At 34.2% G+C, this 16,491-nt stretch overlaps 1 protein-coding gene across 10 annotated transcripts in view; it reads right to left on the bottom strand.

Moving 5' to 3' along the window:
• DMD (dystrophin) overlaps positions 1–16,491 on the bottom strand; it is a 1,043,904-nt gene that overhangs the window by 726,612 nt on the left and 300,801 nt on the right. For 9 of the 10 annotated variants that reach the window (XM_063182212.1, XM_063182260.1, XM_063182196.1 and 6 more), the window contains exons 8-9: positions 3,836–4,014; positions 2,763–2,885 (exon numbers count right to left, since the gene is read on the bottom strand). In XM_063182212.1, the coding sequence (XP_063038282.1) occupies positions 2,763–2,885; positions 3,836–4,014 (302 nt within the window). The remainder of the gene's footprint in view (positions 1–2,762; positions 2,886–3,835; positions 4,015–16,491) is intronic. The other variant, XM_063182205.1, reaches the window with a different exon arrangement.

The raw sequence follows: 16,491 nt of genomic DNA, 5'->3' as shown, positions 1-16,491 counted from the left end.
TCATGAGTTTATGAAAACTGTCTAAGTAAACGAGGTAAAGGAGGAAAACCTTTCTTGAATTTTAGCAGAAAAACTGTTATTCATGTTACCTCTGGCATTTGAAAATGTTTCACTGGTTCAACCAGAAGTGGTGAAGCACTTCTGGCTGAACAAGTCACTGAGTGAACAGGTTTGCAGAGCAATGATTGCCCTTGAATTTGAAGAATGTCACTGTTAAAAAAAGCAGAACTTGTTCTGGCCACAATTTGCACAATGGAAATACTTGCAAGGTCTTGCAAGTACCCTCCTGAGTGACAGAGAAAGAATTCAGAAAGGAAGGGTGAATTTGAAGGCACACGAGTTGTGAAGCTACTAGGAAGAGTGAAGATGAGGAAAGAGAAATGAGGTGAAATGTGACATAAAAGAAAAGACAAGGGTAGAAGATAGAAGAGAAAGAACTTTGACAAATGATGGTGTGAAAGGAAATGTTATTCCTTCTTGCCAATATGGAGCACAGAGAATCACAATTCATCTCTCTCACAATTTCTGACAACTGACATACGAAGCAAATGTATGCCATGTATCAAAAGCCATATTTGGTCAAATTTGAAGGATCATGATCAAAATCTTTGGAAAGAGGCCTTATTTAATTATGACTGTTTTCGGGAAATTATAATATTCAAGTCCTATAAGCAGAAACTTTGCAGAGATTGAGAAAAAAAGAATGATTCCATGATTTTAACAAAAGACCAAAATACTTAGTGAAAATTGCTTCTCTATGACAGCACCAAAAATACCATGGAAATTGGCAGGCAACAGTCAACTAAATCTAATAAACCTTTCTTTGATAACTAGATGGAAATTAAAGTCACCTTCTTAAACTTTACAAAATCCAAGAAAAAAAAAAAGTTTAATTTCTTCTGATTTCTTTATTGCAGTCCCCTAGAGAATTAGATTTTCCTGAAAAGCTTAAGACAACTGCATTTTTTACAAAGGTATCCAAAAATCATAATATAGTTGGCAGAAAATTGAAATGCTACTAAGAAATGAAAAGGAAATAATATTTTTTTTATTTAGTTAAAATAGATGGGATTAAGTTATACCTGCTCCATGTATCTGGAGAAAACATTATGAGCCACTATTTAACCAGCATTATAAACTTGCTTTAGCAGGTTAACAACAGCTCTTCTTTAAGAATTACATAGCTGAAGGCAAAAAAAACCCAAACCACTGACTAATAAATCTATGTATTGATTTGGGATCTTAATTATTATATGTATAATTCAAGTTTATCTTGATTATAATGAGAATTTGCTTGGTGGCTTTCCCAAAGGAATCTTAAGTAAATGCTTTCCATTTGTTAATATCTGTTGTGGCTGTAGCACAATTTGGCTCAGATTCTGGTTATGTCTTCAGCTCCTGCCATATTGGTAGAATTATAATATATTGTATTAATTCTTGCATGAAGGTGTAGTAGATTAAGCTTCCAAATTCAAGAAGAAGAGATCTGAAAACTGGAATGCAAGATGAGGACTGGATAGTCAAATTATATCTTAGTAAATTTCAGCAACCATGCTTTGTGTAGAAATGACTTCATTTATTTCAGTTTATACATTACTTTTGATGGTGGAGGTGCTGAAAAAACCTGCAAGTGATCACAATAAAAGTACCTGAAGAAAAAGAAAAAAATCTATCCTGTATAATAACTTTTCATTACTCTAAAATATCTGTATAGTGTCTAAGTAGAACAGTTACAATTGCTTTAACCATCTTGTTTCAAAGCTGTGTGACTCATCACTGCAACACATTTGATGTTAGAGTAATGTAGGCAGGGCTCATGTTTGTGTGCACAGGCTTTCTGTCCTGGAGTATTTAAAAGAAGTCATTATTCAATAAAAAACCTGTCACTTGAACAGTAGATTTGAATACAGTGTTGAATAGAAGTATAATTTTGCAATAGATTTTTAGATGTTAGACAGAATTATGTACCTAGAGGCAAACTCAAACTGTAGCACCACATACACAGAGATCTTTTCTCCCTGAAGTAATGAAAGGAAATCACATTGCAGAACACAATATGACCTTTGGGTCTCATACTTGTCAAAAGTTATAAAAATGCAACTACTGAAATTCTCATTATAAGGATTACTTGAAACAAGTTTTATTAAACCACCCCAGCTATTTAAAGGCAAAAATAAAATAAAACAAATAAGTAAAAAATCAAACATAACCCCTTAACCTCAGTACCAGCAAGATGCCATTTGTGATAAAAATTACCAACTGTTGTAATCCAATAACACAGGGTAAAATTTAATACTTGTTTCACCTTTTTTTCCAACTACAGTAACCTTCTGAGAAATGCCATCATTAACTATTTTCTTTAACAGGAAGGGTAAGAAAAAGAGAGAAAGCCAACGGTTCTTTTTTTTTTTTCTATAACTGAACCTGTGGCCGTAATATAATAGATCCAAATACAGCTTATGTTAGATTTGTTCTTCTAATACATTTTAAGGCAATATATGTAATATTTTAAAAAACGACTGAACAAAGAAGGAAGTTTCTGATTCTGAAACAGCAGTGCTTGAATGTTAATCATCCCCTACAATCAGCACAACAGCTATTGCCAGCCATGCAGAAATGTACAGAAAAAAGTAAACACTCGACAGAGAAAAGTCCTGGAAAAAGCAGGTCATTAAGATCAGGTACAAGCAAAGTGCACGAGCTCTTTCACTCCAAGCACGAGCTTAACAAAACTCTCTCAAAGAATTGCAATATTGACAGACCTGTGGAGGAACCTGCCTCCTTTTTTGGTCAGGGGTTGTGACATACACCGCCTGTGCGTACGCGTAACTTTTGAACCGCGGTTTAGGAGAAGGCGAAGGTCCCTGGGGTACACTGACTGTGATCTACGAATAAATTAGAATGCACACATGGGTAGGAGCATGGATTGTAGAAGTAAGTATTGATTTCAAGAGCAGCTGAAGAAAAAGAAGCAGGAAGGTCGTTTTTCAAGGACAGTGTTGGTATTCAGCAGGCAAAATGGGATGGTATTAAGGAAACCTCTCATTTAATCTGACACCCTTTCCAAAAGCAACAAACTGTCAGGACTCCACACCAGCAGAATACCAATGTAAAGTGAAGCTTTTTTATAATTTACAAGCAGAGGCTCAAAAAGCAAGTGATCATTTGTCACATCTTGAATAAACAGAGCCAATATTTATCTGCTCAGTACTCTAAAATAGAGTGAGCATCCCATACCCAACCATACAGATTAAATTCAGACAAGTTATCTAGGCCTAAAATGCACTAAACACTTTAAAAGAGGCTGTCTTATGGTTTCAGTGAAAACAAAAACTGACATTGCAATCATAATTAAATTCCAATTATTACATGAGATTTTTAAGAGGACAAAAGCAAACTGAGAAGAGATTATTTTAAAATGCAGGTCATCTTAAATAAAATGCTAAAAAATTAAAAATGTATCATGACTATGGATAAACACCAACATCTATTCTCTAAAAAGATAAGGATGTTTCTATCTGCTTTTAAATGTAGCCTCCCCAAATTTGTGTTTCTTTAATGTGTCGTGCCATCATCAAAACGCACAATGCTGGACAACTGAAGTGCAAATCACTTACTAGCTGAATGGTAATTTTTAAAACAGTTTGGTGTGAGATGAAAACCAGTATGAAAGTACATGCAGAGAAGTACATCTGACTTGCCTGTGGATGAGACTTTGCCCATTATACCCATGGGATTTTTGTCTTCCACTGGCCATTTAACATCAAACTCATGGGGTAGGCAGGGAAACAACCACTTTAGCACAGCAAGATGAAAGAAGAAAAGTGAAACTCACTTCTTGTGAAAAATGCTGTTCGTGTACTTCTACGTGCTCTTCTCTAGTGATCCTTGTGTGCCGTGGCAGCATCTCCACCTCCCTGATGGCTTCCATGGTGACTTGCTGGGGCAGAGCTTGAAAGAGCGAAGTCACATACATCAAGATGGACTTCTTATCTGGATAGGCAGTTGCAACATCTGGAAGACAAATTACCATGTGCCATTTCAGTTTCCACATTCGATATGAGAAACAGCCAATTAGTTTAATGGAAAGTTGATAAGATAATGAGCAATCTATTGTCCACATGAATACTCTAGAGACTAATTAGAACCTTACCATCAGTTCCAAAATCGCAGAATAAACTTGCATATCAGTGAGAAGGTGCCAAAGTTTATACCGGTAACGTTACCTCATTCAGCATAAGCTTCCCATCTATATTTCTTGTGTCAAAATGCAATTTTTAAAACTGTGATCCCCATTGAGCAGGACTAGACATAGGAAAAAATGTATTTGCTTGTGCTGTATAAATACTGCAAGTATAAAAAGTAAGGAAAATCTCATTTTCCAAGTCATGCCTTTTACATTCTCCCCACATCATTTATCCACTGAAAGCATCAAAGATGTGGGGGGGAAAAATAATTAACACTTTTTCTTGTGAATGGATTCATAAAAATCCACAATTGAAGTCAAACTACAATAAAGTTACATAGCTTTTATGTTCTACTTGGTCTTGCATTCTTCATGAAATTTGTGGAACATCAAAGGAATGTGGTATTCACAGACAGTAAAATACATAATAGAAAAACTCTTTAAAAAAAAATAGTCCTGTAAAATCTCTATGTCCTTTAGTCAGTACAAGAAACTTTGCATGAACACAAAGACTATTTCAGCTTCTGCACATAGCCATGTTATACATCAGCAGGAGAAGCACTTTCCCTGACTCAACAATTCAAGTCAATAACGATTTGTAAAAATGTAAGGCATGTGGCAGCTCTTTGAAATAGTTACTTTGTTATTTGCCATTGACGCTTACTTCCTACGCTCAGTCTAGTGAATCAAGATATAAAAGGACACTTGTACAAGAAATTTATCATGAATTCCACGAATGTTTTAACAAGAGTGCTGGCAGAAAGCCAGGAGCTATGAGTCTTTACTGTCTCAGATCAATTCAATCTTAGCTAAGATTTGAGTTCACAGAAAAAATGAAATAAATCAATTGTTCTACAACATGGCATCTCATTCTCCCTGCCCAGAATGTGGGAAGGCACCTTGCATTAAAAGCTTCATATATATCTGGAAATTAAGAAAAGACATTCTATGAATAATTTTGGTTTGGCTTTCTGACCCATCTCCATATTTTTGCTTGGCACTTTATGAGAAGCAGCTGAAGCTTTAGTTCTGCTTAGCAGTGGCTGGAAAAACAGTACATTCCCTCTAACATTCCCATTTCCATAATATAAGTATTTTACTGCAAACGTCTTCTTGCCTTCTCTTGAATATTCTAACACCATTTTGTTATACTTCGTATACTTAGTAATTGATGTCTACATGAATATCCATGCCTTCCTACTGGGAAGAGTACACACTGGATGATCAGTGCCATCTGTGATTTTTCTATTGTTTGTTCATTACATTCCTTTTCAAAATGTCTGTTAACCAAATGGGCAAATACCTTACTATTTTTCTACAAAAATATCTCACACAATAAATAAAATGGGTTCCTAGCAAACAATATACATGCCAAGAATTGTTTACCCATTCTATCTGACAAATAGAAAGTACATATGCAGCTGTCAAAATCCACTGGCAAGTAGGAAAGGATTTAATTTTTTAATCACAACAAATAGCTAAACAACCATAGTTGTAAAGCTTTGAATATCAATTCATTTCTCAAAAGTCTTTTTATGTGCTCCTGAATTATCAGAGCAGGAATGACTTCTGCTACACTTTGCCTTCACATTTTCTTATTTTGAATCCTAGTCTAAGGTTTACCACCTGCTGTGTGATGGCTATTTGAAATCCTCGTAGCTAGACATGAAATTCAAACATTTTTTGCAAGGAAGTTCAGTATTTCTTTGTAAATATGTCTACATTCATTTGTGGGGCAAAAATGTCTGTCAAACAAATACATGCCTCTTAAAAACTAATCTCAAACTCTTGTAAAATACATTTCTTAAATAAAACTAAGTAAAGATATTAAGACGAAGCCATTTCTCCAATACTAGTTTTGAGAAAATTATCCATGATTTTTTTTCCCCCAGACCAATTTATCTTCTCAAATTCAACTCAGAGGCAATTCTATCAAAAAATTTTCATCGGTTTTCTTGACAAAGAATATCCAGAGGAGGACTGAAAAAAATAAAATGAATGAAAAAAAAATTAAGTAGACTACAAGTCAAAAGAGTTTAAAATGGGAAGCATTATAAGGTTAGCAGAAGCAATATTGACGTCTTTATCAATAAAGAATTTGAAAGACTTTGGAAAGCTCTGGAAACCACTCCAGTTCTTTAATAAGATAAAGTTACATAAAAGTAGTGGAAAAGTTTCCAAGAGTGTACCAATTATTGAGAGCAAACTTTTTCAGTACAAAACTTTATGCTGACAGACTAATATTTTTCAAAAGAAAAAAGTGACTTGAACATGCCACATGGACCATATAGTTCAGACAATTCTTCTTGATACCTTTTCTGTTCCATGGGATTATTTATTAAGGCTTGTGGTTTCTTTAAGAATCCTTTATCATCAAAGAAACAAAACTACCTTGCAAAACCCTAACTGTATGTGCTCCCCCTGAAAATATATTCAACCGTGACCATTTAGAGAGACGAGTCTGTCCAGGGAATGTCTCCAGTCAAATAAAAAAAATACAGAAAAATAAAACAAAACAAAACACTTATTTTGATATATGGGGAAAAAAGCCTGTCTGAGTCTGAGGAGACACCACAAGAGCTGAATTTTGACCATAAATTTTAATGTATAGTAAGGTCTGTTCATTTAGAAAAGCAGTTATTTGGTAACAAGTACCAAAAGAGCAGAAAGAATCTGAGTTCACACCAGAACATTAAAATCATGAAATGTAATCCAAATTCACTGTGTTTAAGTGCAATTGCCTTTAAAGGATTATTACAGGTTTAATTTGGGAAGCGATTTGCCTTCTAAAAGTTCATTGCAGCTGGATTTTTATGAGCAATATTTATTTGTTTCCTGATGAACATAACCACTGTTAAGTTTGACTGTTTGTTAAGGATGGCTACAATAAACCTGAAATGTTCTCAAACTAATCAAAGTCTTCAAAAAGTGATCCAGCAGCCAATTTTTATAAGCCTTATAGTTCACAAGTGTTTTGGTTCCTGCATCTATATGTTTGGTCAATGATCAAATTCCTGCTAACATTAAGGGATGAGTGAAAATGAGGATGATACAAAACACAAATAAGTTCCATACCAAAAAATAGAGGTCCAGAAATACAAACAAATTCCAACTTTTCCTACACAGTGTTACATTATGCACACAAAGCCACACACAGAGCACAAGTTAAAAATGTTTATGGAAATATTTCCTAAAAGTTTCAAATACACAGCTACTAATATAACGGTTCCTTTTTAATAATAATTTGCTTTCTCCAAGCTCCGATCAGCTAAAAGTTCTGACACTATTTTTGTGAAATGGTTTTACTATTTGTGTTTACCCTTTGCATCAAACTAGTGGCAAAATAACTTTGAAAGAAGAGAGCTTAAAGGCCTGCTGCACTGCCAGAGAGATTATATTTCTGTATATAAATTGCTGATCTAGTTTCTTTAGATACTTTCTTTAGATTTTTCTTTAGAGAGAAAAATTTTAAAACATACTTTACCTTATATAGTGCTGAGAAGCAATATAAGACTTGAGCCCAAAAAATACAAGAAATCCTTTGTCCTCAACAGAAGCAGCTAGGATTTTCACAGAATCAAAAAGTAGAAACCACAGAAAACTAATTTCTAAATCCTATACATCACTTAATGCTGTTTGCTTCTATTACAATAGTAATAGAAAATCCCAGTATTTTAATATCACCTGCTGCTATCCCAAATGATATTTTTAAAACTGTGCTAAATAAAAAAAAAAAAAAAACATTGCCTTTCTTTCCATGAAAAAAATGAGATTCTCAAAGCTGATATGAATTTTCAGAGGTTATGTGGGTTTTCTTATTCATGATAAATAAAGGATGTTGTTGTTTCTTCTATCAGGGTGGGGTTGGGGTTTTTTAAAGGCTTTTAAAGATATGAATAAAACATCAATACTTATTACAGGTTCTACTATTTTTTTCCAAATGCTTCTGTTCAGAAAGCAGAAGCTCTCAAATTCCTCAGATAAAACAGAAATCTGACAGATATATAAATGATTAAAAATTTACATCTCTACATTGTAAACTCATTACAGGAGATATTTCCAAATTCCTATGGCCACTCCTAGTGTGGCACCTGCCTCAGCCACAAGATCTAAGATGAGGGCAAAGAAAAGCATTTATAAAAGGGCAGCCACAACTCAGATGTAACTTTTATTTGTTTTACCTTTTAGCCTCAAGGACAAGGGTGAACTTTACAAAGCCTGTTCAAAAATCTGCAGTAATCTGCCCGACAAGACTGACCAAAACATTTTGAAAGAGCCTTCATAAAACCCAAGGTATATATTATGATCTCATTTTTATTTGGAAGAACCAAAATTTGCAATTGAAAGTGCATGAGAATGTACTAGTAAAAATGAAACCGCTTACTCTTTAAAAGCAAGAAAAACAAGGAAGATTTAATTCTCAAATGGATGTCTTGGAAAATTAGCAAAAAAAAGAATCTCCAAAATGTTGCCCTCATAACTAAAGGAAAAAAAAATATTGTGGAAATTGTAAACTTGGTACTTTTTACTCCAAATACATACTTTTGTCATTTAACAAGTCCATGTACAGACATTAAGCTATGACAGAATCCTGAGTCCCATCTGAGATTTGCTCTTACTGGTGACTTAATTCCTAGACTGTGAAAACATGAGCCTATATATAGTTCATTCTTATTCAAACACCAAGAAACAAACAAGATTATCAGGCAAAGATTATAAAGTGTTTTGCTTAAAGGTATACATACTTCTCCCTCAGTCTCCCCTGGGTTTCAAAATGACATTTTCCTACATTCATGTTTATACTAATGGTATGATAACAGCAGGAAATACAGTAGTAGTAATGGTTTACTCCACTGACACTCACTGCTGCCACTAAGACCTGGAAGCAATAAACTCTGCAGTCTCTGAAAGGCCAGCCAGTAACTGCAGTGTCTACTCACAATTACTGACTAGTTTTGCTTCTTTTTTAAACCGGGGATTATTTTCTGCCCTAGTTTTTTACTCCACTAGTAGATTGCATGTTAAATTCAAAATGAAAGCAATCTTTGCAAGTAAACTCAAAGAATAGCCCTAGACTTGCAGATAAACAAAAATCAATGTATGAAATACTGCAGAACTGTAAATGTTGAAATGTAAGAAGTCTAATGATTTTAAAACTTTATTTTAAAAGCAAAGTTAAAGCAGGTATTTCCTTGATAAATGCTTTAAACCTGATGGATAAGAACTACAGAGTACATTCAAAATGCTGACCTTTGTAGGTTGTATTAAATAAGGCCACAACAGCAGCATGAAGAAAATATTGTCAGAAGTTTAACACATTTGTGTTTTAGAATTGCAGGTCAGGATTTGTGGAATTGAAGTGCTGCAGAATTCAAGTGTATCTGGTAATGAAATGTTTGGTGGCAGAGCATGCCTTTAATCTGTCTGAATGTCTGTTCTGATTTGACACATGAATGTGAAGGAGCCTTGGACTAATATGCCAGCACTATCCAGGTTAAGTGAACTTGATACTATCTTTGCTTTTGAAACCTGCAAAATCAGACTTAATACCTCTGCTGAACAGTAAAGGTGTTGCTTATTCTTTTTCAGGCTCCTTGTAGTATTAAATATTGATTTAGTAACACCACAACCTTTGCAACTTAAGCTATATCTAAAGTAACCATCTTCTTAGCAGCAAAGATAGAGACAGAAAGAAGTGAAGTCAAAATAGCAAAGGAATAAAACTCTGGTTTTAAAAATTTGGGGTATGATACATTTTTATCATATCATGCTTTATTCTGATATTTTTGTCACTGGGTAGGGGTGAGCATGACTCTCCTCAATTTGTTGAAATAACAAATAATAGTCAGCAGGTAATATAGTCACAAAACTGATATACACTACTGAAAGCTGCAGTTTGATTTTTCAAACCCTGGAAATGCAGTGAGGGGTGGGGTGAGGCAGGAAGGGCCAGAGGAAAAAATCCTAAAATATACCCTGTTGCCTAGTTCCTACTGAAGAGTTCCTTCCTGAAACTGAAGACAGATCAAGGGAGTTACAGTGTCTGAATCAGAAATAGTGTTCAAAAATGGTAATATTAGCAATCACCAAAACTGTAATTTTGCTAAGAGTATTTGAGATATTTTCAAACAGGTCAATATTTGAAAGAGCAAATGGGACAATATTTCAAAATATTGTACATTTTCCACTTAGCTTTTATAAATATTTAGTCTAGAGAAACTGCACAGGTAACTATAAAAAAAAAAAAAAAAAGAAAAGAAAATTAGAGACGGAAATCCAGTAACTAAAGATTTCATAATTTCATATGGAGATAAATTCATTACTTTTATTTCATTGTAAAATCTTTCATAAAGGTAAAATGATATAAGGTAAATGAAAAAGGGCAATTGAAATCTAAACAGCCAATTCTGAATAGACAATAGAAAGAGCCGTGTGCTGGATAGGTGATTGCATACTCAGTAAGAGAAGGCAATACTTCCTCAAGTGCAATCCAAAAAAAACATTGGGAAACACAGCATTCTTTTGAGCCATTACAGGACAGAATAGGGATTCTGCTGCTAGGGTGTCTGTACCTTCCTTTTATTCCCATCTGAATGTGCTATTTCTGATATCGAGGCAAGCTAAAATCACCTGAGTTAATTCCATCCCAAACCAACAAAACAGAATGCTGAATCATACTACAGGTAGCTTGTACTTTACCCCTCTAGAACCTTATGGACAACTGATTTTGTTTGAAACTTGAGAAAAGCAAAATGGAGAAAAGAGTGAAACCAATACAAGAAAGTGTCCAAGATGGACCAATTTGGCTGTAAATTGAAACTAAGCCATTCCTGGCCTTGTTTTGATTTATCAAAGAAAAAATGCAGCAAAAGTTTTAAGGAACAAAGCTAAAGTTCTATGCAGGAAAATTCCTAAATTCTAGGTCAAGATCAGGTGTAAAATGAGTTCTAGATATCTTAAAACAAATACAAAATTTAGTGTGCATAATAGCATCTTCAATAATAACTCCCATTGCCCACTAACTTAGGGCAGAGTATCATTTGCAGGTATAATGCAATAATTTTTATATTCAATAGACCATCCTTCGACAGGGCATGAATGCTTGATTAATTTCAGCTAAAAAAAAGACAGAGAAATTTCCAATATCATCATGAGAGACTGAGAAAATTCATAGCTATTAAGGTTCAGTTCCATATAGGGTATTTAGGAAATACATAAAGGATATATATTTATAGGATATATAAGAAAAGAGAACACTCACTGACAGAAATTCATGTGTACAAATTGATTTGATGCGTGAGTTTTAAATTCAAAGAAGAGGTTTCTTGATGAGTCATATGGCTACACATACTGAATTTTCACTGCATGTGTGAAGTGGCTACACCTACATGAAAACCAGTTACCTGGATATTACAGGCTTCTCTATGTATGGCACATAAACAATACAAAAAATGACAAATGAGCTCTTTAAGAATGTTAACTGCAGCAGATGAAAAAAGGCTATTTCCAATTTAAAAGCATATCTTAAAAAAATACATACACATCTTGAAAATGCTGAAACCATAATTTTAATAATTTATATATATCATGATCATTCCTGCATTGAAATGGTAAAGAGACAGGGTAGAAAAAGACTTAAATATAACTTATTTTTAACATTTTAGGGATTATTTCACCAAGAATGCAGCAAATAGAATAATATGCTGATCTCTTTCCTTAGGCTGATCATGAGGAAAAGCAGTCTAAAATGTGTCATGCCAATACTTTTTAAAAATGCAAGCTTTTACTGAAGGTTTACTATGCACTTTCCATTTTCCAGAAAGTGATTTAAAATCTACCTGCAATGCAATTTAAGAAAAAACCCTTAAATCTGATTATCTGAGGAAGAGAACTGCTCATGCTTGACAGTGAAAACTTCTTAAGCCCATACTCTGAGGTTGGAAACATCTGCTCATGTTTTGCATAAATGTAAGCTTCCATTTACATTTCAACAATTTTATACATGGTTAATGTTGGAAAAGCAGAGAAATAGGTTTAGGGCAATGATGTCTGGTAATTCATAATGTAAAGACTCAGAAATCAATATTTTAATGACTCCTATTTAAACATGCAGCACAAAGAAGGTGTCTTGTCTTTTCCAGCCCATGCAAGCCTCAGCCTGAGGAAACAGAAGTGTGTGCGACACTGGTGGGTGAGGAGCAGCATGTGAGAAGCCAAGGAGAATTTAAAATGCTACAGCTTGGTGGAATCAGTCTGGATTTGAGGACATCATATCTATAATATTTACTTCAAATGTCTCCTGCAAGATGGAATAGCTGTAAATATGCAACCACAGCAGCCAGGTGTGACTGGGGTGCCAAATAGTACATTATGTGTGTATCAAACAAAACAAATATAGCAAATTTCAAACGTGAAGCACAATACATTAAACTTATTTAATACATAAAAGGAAAACCATGAGTATTAGAACATTACAACAATTACCCTCTAAGCATAATAGCAGCACTATAATCCTTTGCACTCTGAAAAAGGAAATCCTTCTAAGTACTGTATCAGGAGGGCAAATTGTGTAAGAAGGGCCTGCATGGGCCCCAACTTTGCCCTAAAACAGGACAGATACAGACCACAAATCAGTATTACAGGAGCACCTTGTTTATTAGACATGTTTCTGACTTCACTATAAAAGGGTTCTCTGACATTTTTCTTAGTTCAGAATTATTAATTGTCTTCATGGTCTTCACTCACAGAAACAAATGGAATAGCAACATTTCAGCACTCAGCTAAATCCAGGAATGTTTTATGATGCAGTATAGGAGCAATTTCGAAGCACAGCATTTTCATGGATGGCTTTATTAAAAACTCAAAGAAATTTATGTTTTTAATGCTTTAAATACACCAATCTCTAGTCCACTGCAATACAGTTAAAACCTAAATAAGCATTTGTAGTAGTTCATGAATGAGTGCTATGGTAGAGGCTTGTTGAGTCAGTTTGGACTCAAAAATGGAAGGTAAAGAAACGGCAATTTAATCTTTTCAAGAGTTTCTAGAACTGATACAAATTTTGGGACATTCTCAATGTAACCACCCTTCAGATTACATAGGAATTCCAGTCTAAACAAAGCACAGTTCATTTTAATGCTCTAGTAGTGTATGTTCAGCTATTGTTAAGGAAATGTAGACAAAGCATTCAAGATCAGAACCAAAGCCTGTCACATTAAGCAAAAATTGCAAAATTACACTCATCAAGCTTGACAGAATAGCTGCAAGTATGTAAAATAGTATAGTGTTATGTACAACAGCACCTTCTGAAAATACTTCATACATTTGAGCATTCAAGGAGCAGATAGATCACAGCCTTGAAATGCAAGGCTTGTTACTTTTTCCATCCAAATATCAATTTTGAAAGATAAACCAAATTCATCTTCAAGAAATATAATATTGATTTTACTCCACAAAGCATTAACAAGACTTGATTTGGAATTCTGTTTTCTGCTCTGACATGTCCAAGAATGATAAACTACAAGTGGAACAGAAACAAGTTGCTAGTCACAAGTAAGACAGCGTCGAGAACAAAACTGTTTTGAGAGCCTATTCAAAGGAAGGCTTAGAGCAGCCACACGAGTGCTCCTTCTAAATATATCATGGGGAGAAAGCAATCAGAGCAAAACCACCAAGCTCAAGGACAATGTTAGCAGAAGAACAAAAGACGACCATACAAACCTGAAGAAATACAGCCTGAAATGCAGAAAAGTTTATTGCCTTCAGAAAGCAAGGTTCTGAGCAAGGCAAAGGAACAGAAGCAAAGAATCAAACTGACGACAACAAAACTTGAGGCATTCAAAAAAACCTTTATAATGAGATGTTTACCTGATATTGCAGGTAAACAGGACTTCAATGAAAAATTAGGTTCTAAATGTTCTGTTCCTCCCATCCTTTTTATATTCTAGTTAATGCTAACTAATTTTTAGTTATACTATTTTAATACAGGCTACAGTTTCATGCTTTTGCTTTTCTATGAACTCCACTTCCCTGCTCTTTTTTTTTTTTTTTTTCCCAATTACGGGGAAATATATCCATGCAATAACCTGACCAAAATCATAATAAAAATAACATGTCATGTCTGACTATTCTTGGAAACTCTGATAAAGAATTAGACTAAAGATGCAAAAGAGCTTTTCCACATATTGCATACATATACATATTTAACAACTAATAGTACATCAACAGAGCATGTGAAAGAAAGCTGGAGATTAATCAGTGCAGTCAATATAATGTAAATAGGAGTTAGGAATGCATTAGAACAACAACCAGCTTTATTACATATTTATCATGCATTATGCTAATGAAGAAAATGCAAACAGCCCTAAAAATATGTTTAGATAGGACTGTGAAGCGACACAAAAAATAAGCAGGTTAACTCTAAATATTAGTTGGTGAATATTTTAATAAGCAGAAGAATTTGTAAATACAGAGCAGTAGCTAAGCATAAAAGAAAAAGAACATGTAAAGGTTTAAGAAAGTATATACTCCTGGAAAAAGATGGAACTGCTAATTCCACCATTAGCATAGTATCCCTTGATATTTAACTTGCAAGTACTAATTATAATTTCTTGAATTATCTCTTTTCAAAATTAAATAAATTACATAATATTCAGATTCACCAAGTGAATATACATTTGTCCATTAATTAGCATTATTATTTCTAAAGAGGTTATGTAATGTCAGGCCTTAATCTATGTTTTTTGAAACAAAATATATTTTTTAAAGGTCAAATCTAATTTAAATACCAACTTTTATTAGCATTTTTAAGGGGGGAAAAAAGGATCATAAGAAGACGTGCTTGAAAATTGACTTTAGAATTTAGAATTGACTTTTCCAGGCTGAATAATTAAACAAATGCGCAATGCTACAGGTACAGGACTCAAACAGAGTCATGATGAGATTCACATTCATAACTACAGTTATGGGAGCAGAGTCTAGGATTGTAAATTAGAGCAGTGGAAACCAACATTTTCTTCAAGTCTTTGTTTAATTTCCCAGTGCTAGAGAGACTGACTTTAGCCAAAACATAAAGAAGGGATTTAATGGTTATTAGCTAAGACAACATACATAATCTAAAAATAATGCAGAAGAGGTCACCTTCACAAAGAACTCAATGTTCTGAAGACCTGAAATTAGGCTTTGAAACAGGGCCCGGAATATCTCTTAAACACCTAAATAAATGAAATACATGCCCAAACCCACTGGGAAATTTTCCTTTCACATTTAAACAGTGTACAGTCTTGTAGTAAAACTACAAAAATATTTTAATACAAAGGTTACCAGTGTCACTTCTCATTGACTTGTTTACCTAGATTAACATAAAAAGTCAACAAAAACCAAAACCATAGAACTGAAAAATCTTTCAGAACTAAAGGAAAAACTAAGCAGCTCTCCAAACTTTAAACTAACAATATATAATACTTTTTAAACTACAGATAATTATTAAATATCTTAAAAGAATCATAAAATGGATCTTATTCTGCTTAGCTAATTTTTGGTTTGGGTCTTTATTTGACTAGCTAACTCCTGAAAAATCTTTGGGCCTGGTTGTGCAACCATTTTCATCAAGCAGCTTGTGCAAGCTGGCCCAACACTCTAATAATTTAGCCCATTTTACCAAAAATACAGTGCTTACATCAAAACTGAGCCTGCAGGATTCAGATAGGACAAGTGAGTGACACCAGTGACAGAGAAGTGGCATGTTTCACTAACTTGCAGCATTAACAGTTTAGTAATATATATTCTGGGCCTGCACAAAACATTTTTAATAAAACATGAAAAGTTCTAATAGCTTAGAAATAGCACATTTCCAAATCCAGAGCAATAGATTTGATGCAGACTGAAGCACTCAGTCTGCCAAGGACAGATAAAGCAGCAATGGGAGCCAAGTGCCTTCCCCACACCATTCTCCCTCTGAGCTCCAGCTGACCAGAGACCTCAGCATGAGCAGAAGGCATGCTAGGAGCCTCTCAGTTCTGGAGCACACAGATAAGAAGTGAACTATATTTTATACCTTTGAAATGGCATGAAATCTTGATGCCAACTAACCAGCAAAGATATACAGCAGAAGTACTCACAACAGCAAAACCACATTCTTCTACAAACCTGAGTCAAGGGACACGAGAAGACAAACACCATAGTTAAACATCCCAAAACTTTCTGTAATTAGATTCTTCTTTCCAATCACACTGCTCATGTAAGCGAAAATAAACTTAAAGCACTATAGTCATGGCATTTTAAGGAAGATATAGTGTACTTACAAC

The sequence above is a fragment of the Melospiza melodia genome, chromosome 2 (assembly GCF_035770615.1).
Source record: "Melospiza melodia melodia isolate bMelMel2 chromosome 2, bMelMel2.pri, whole genome shotgun sequence".
Classification (NCBI taxonomy): domain Eukaryota; kingdom Metazoa; phylum Chordata; class Aves; order Passeriformes; family Passerellidae; genus Melospiza; species Melospiza melodia.
The sequence above is the reverse complement of the archived record's forward strand: the minus strand, read 5'-3'. Positions and strand labels throughout refer to the sequence as shown.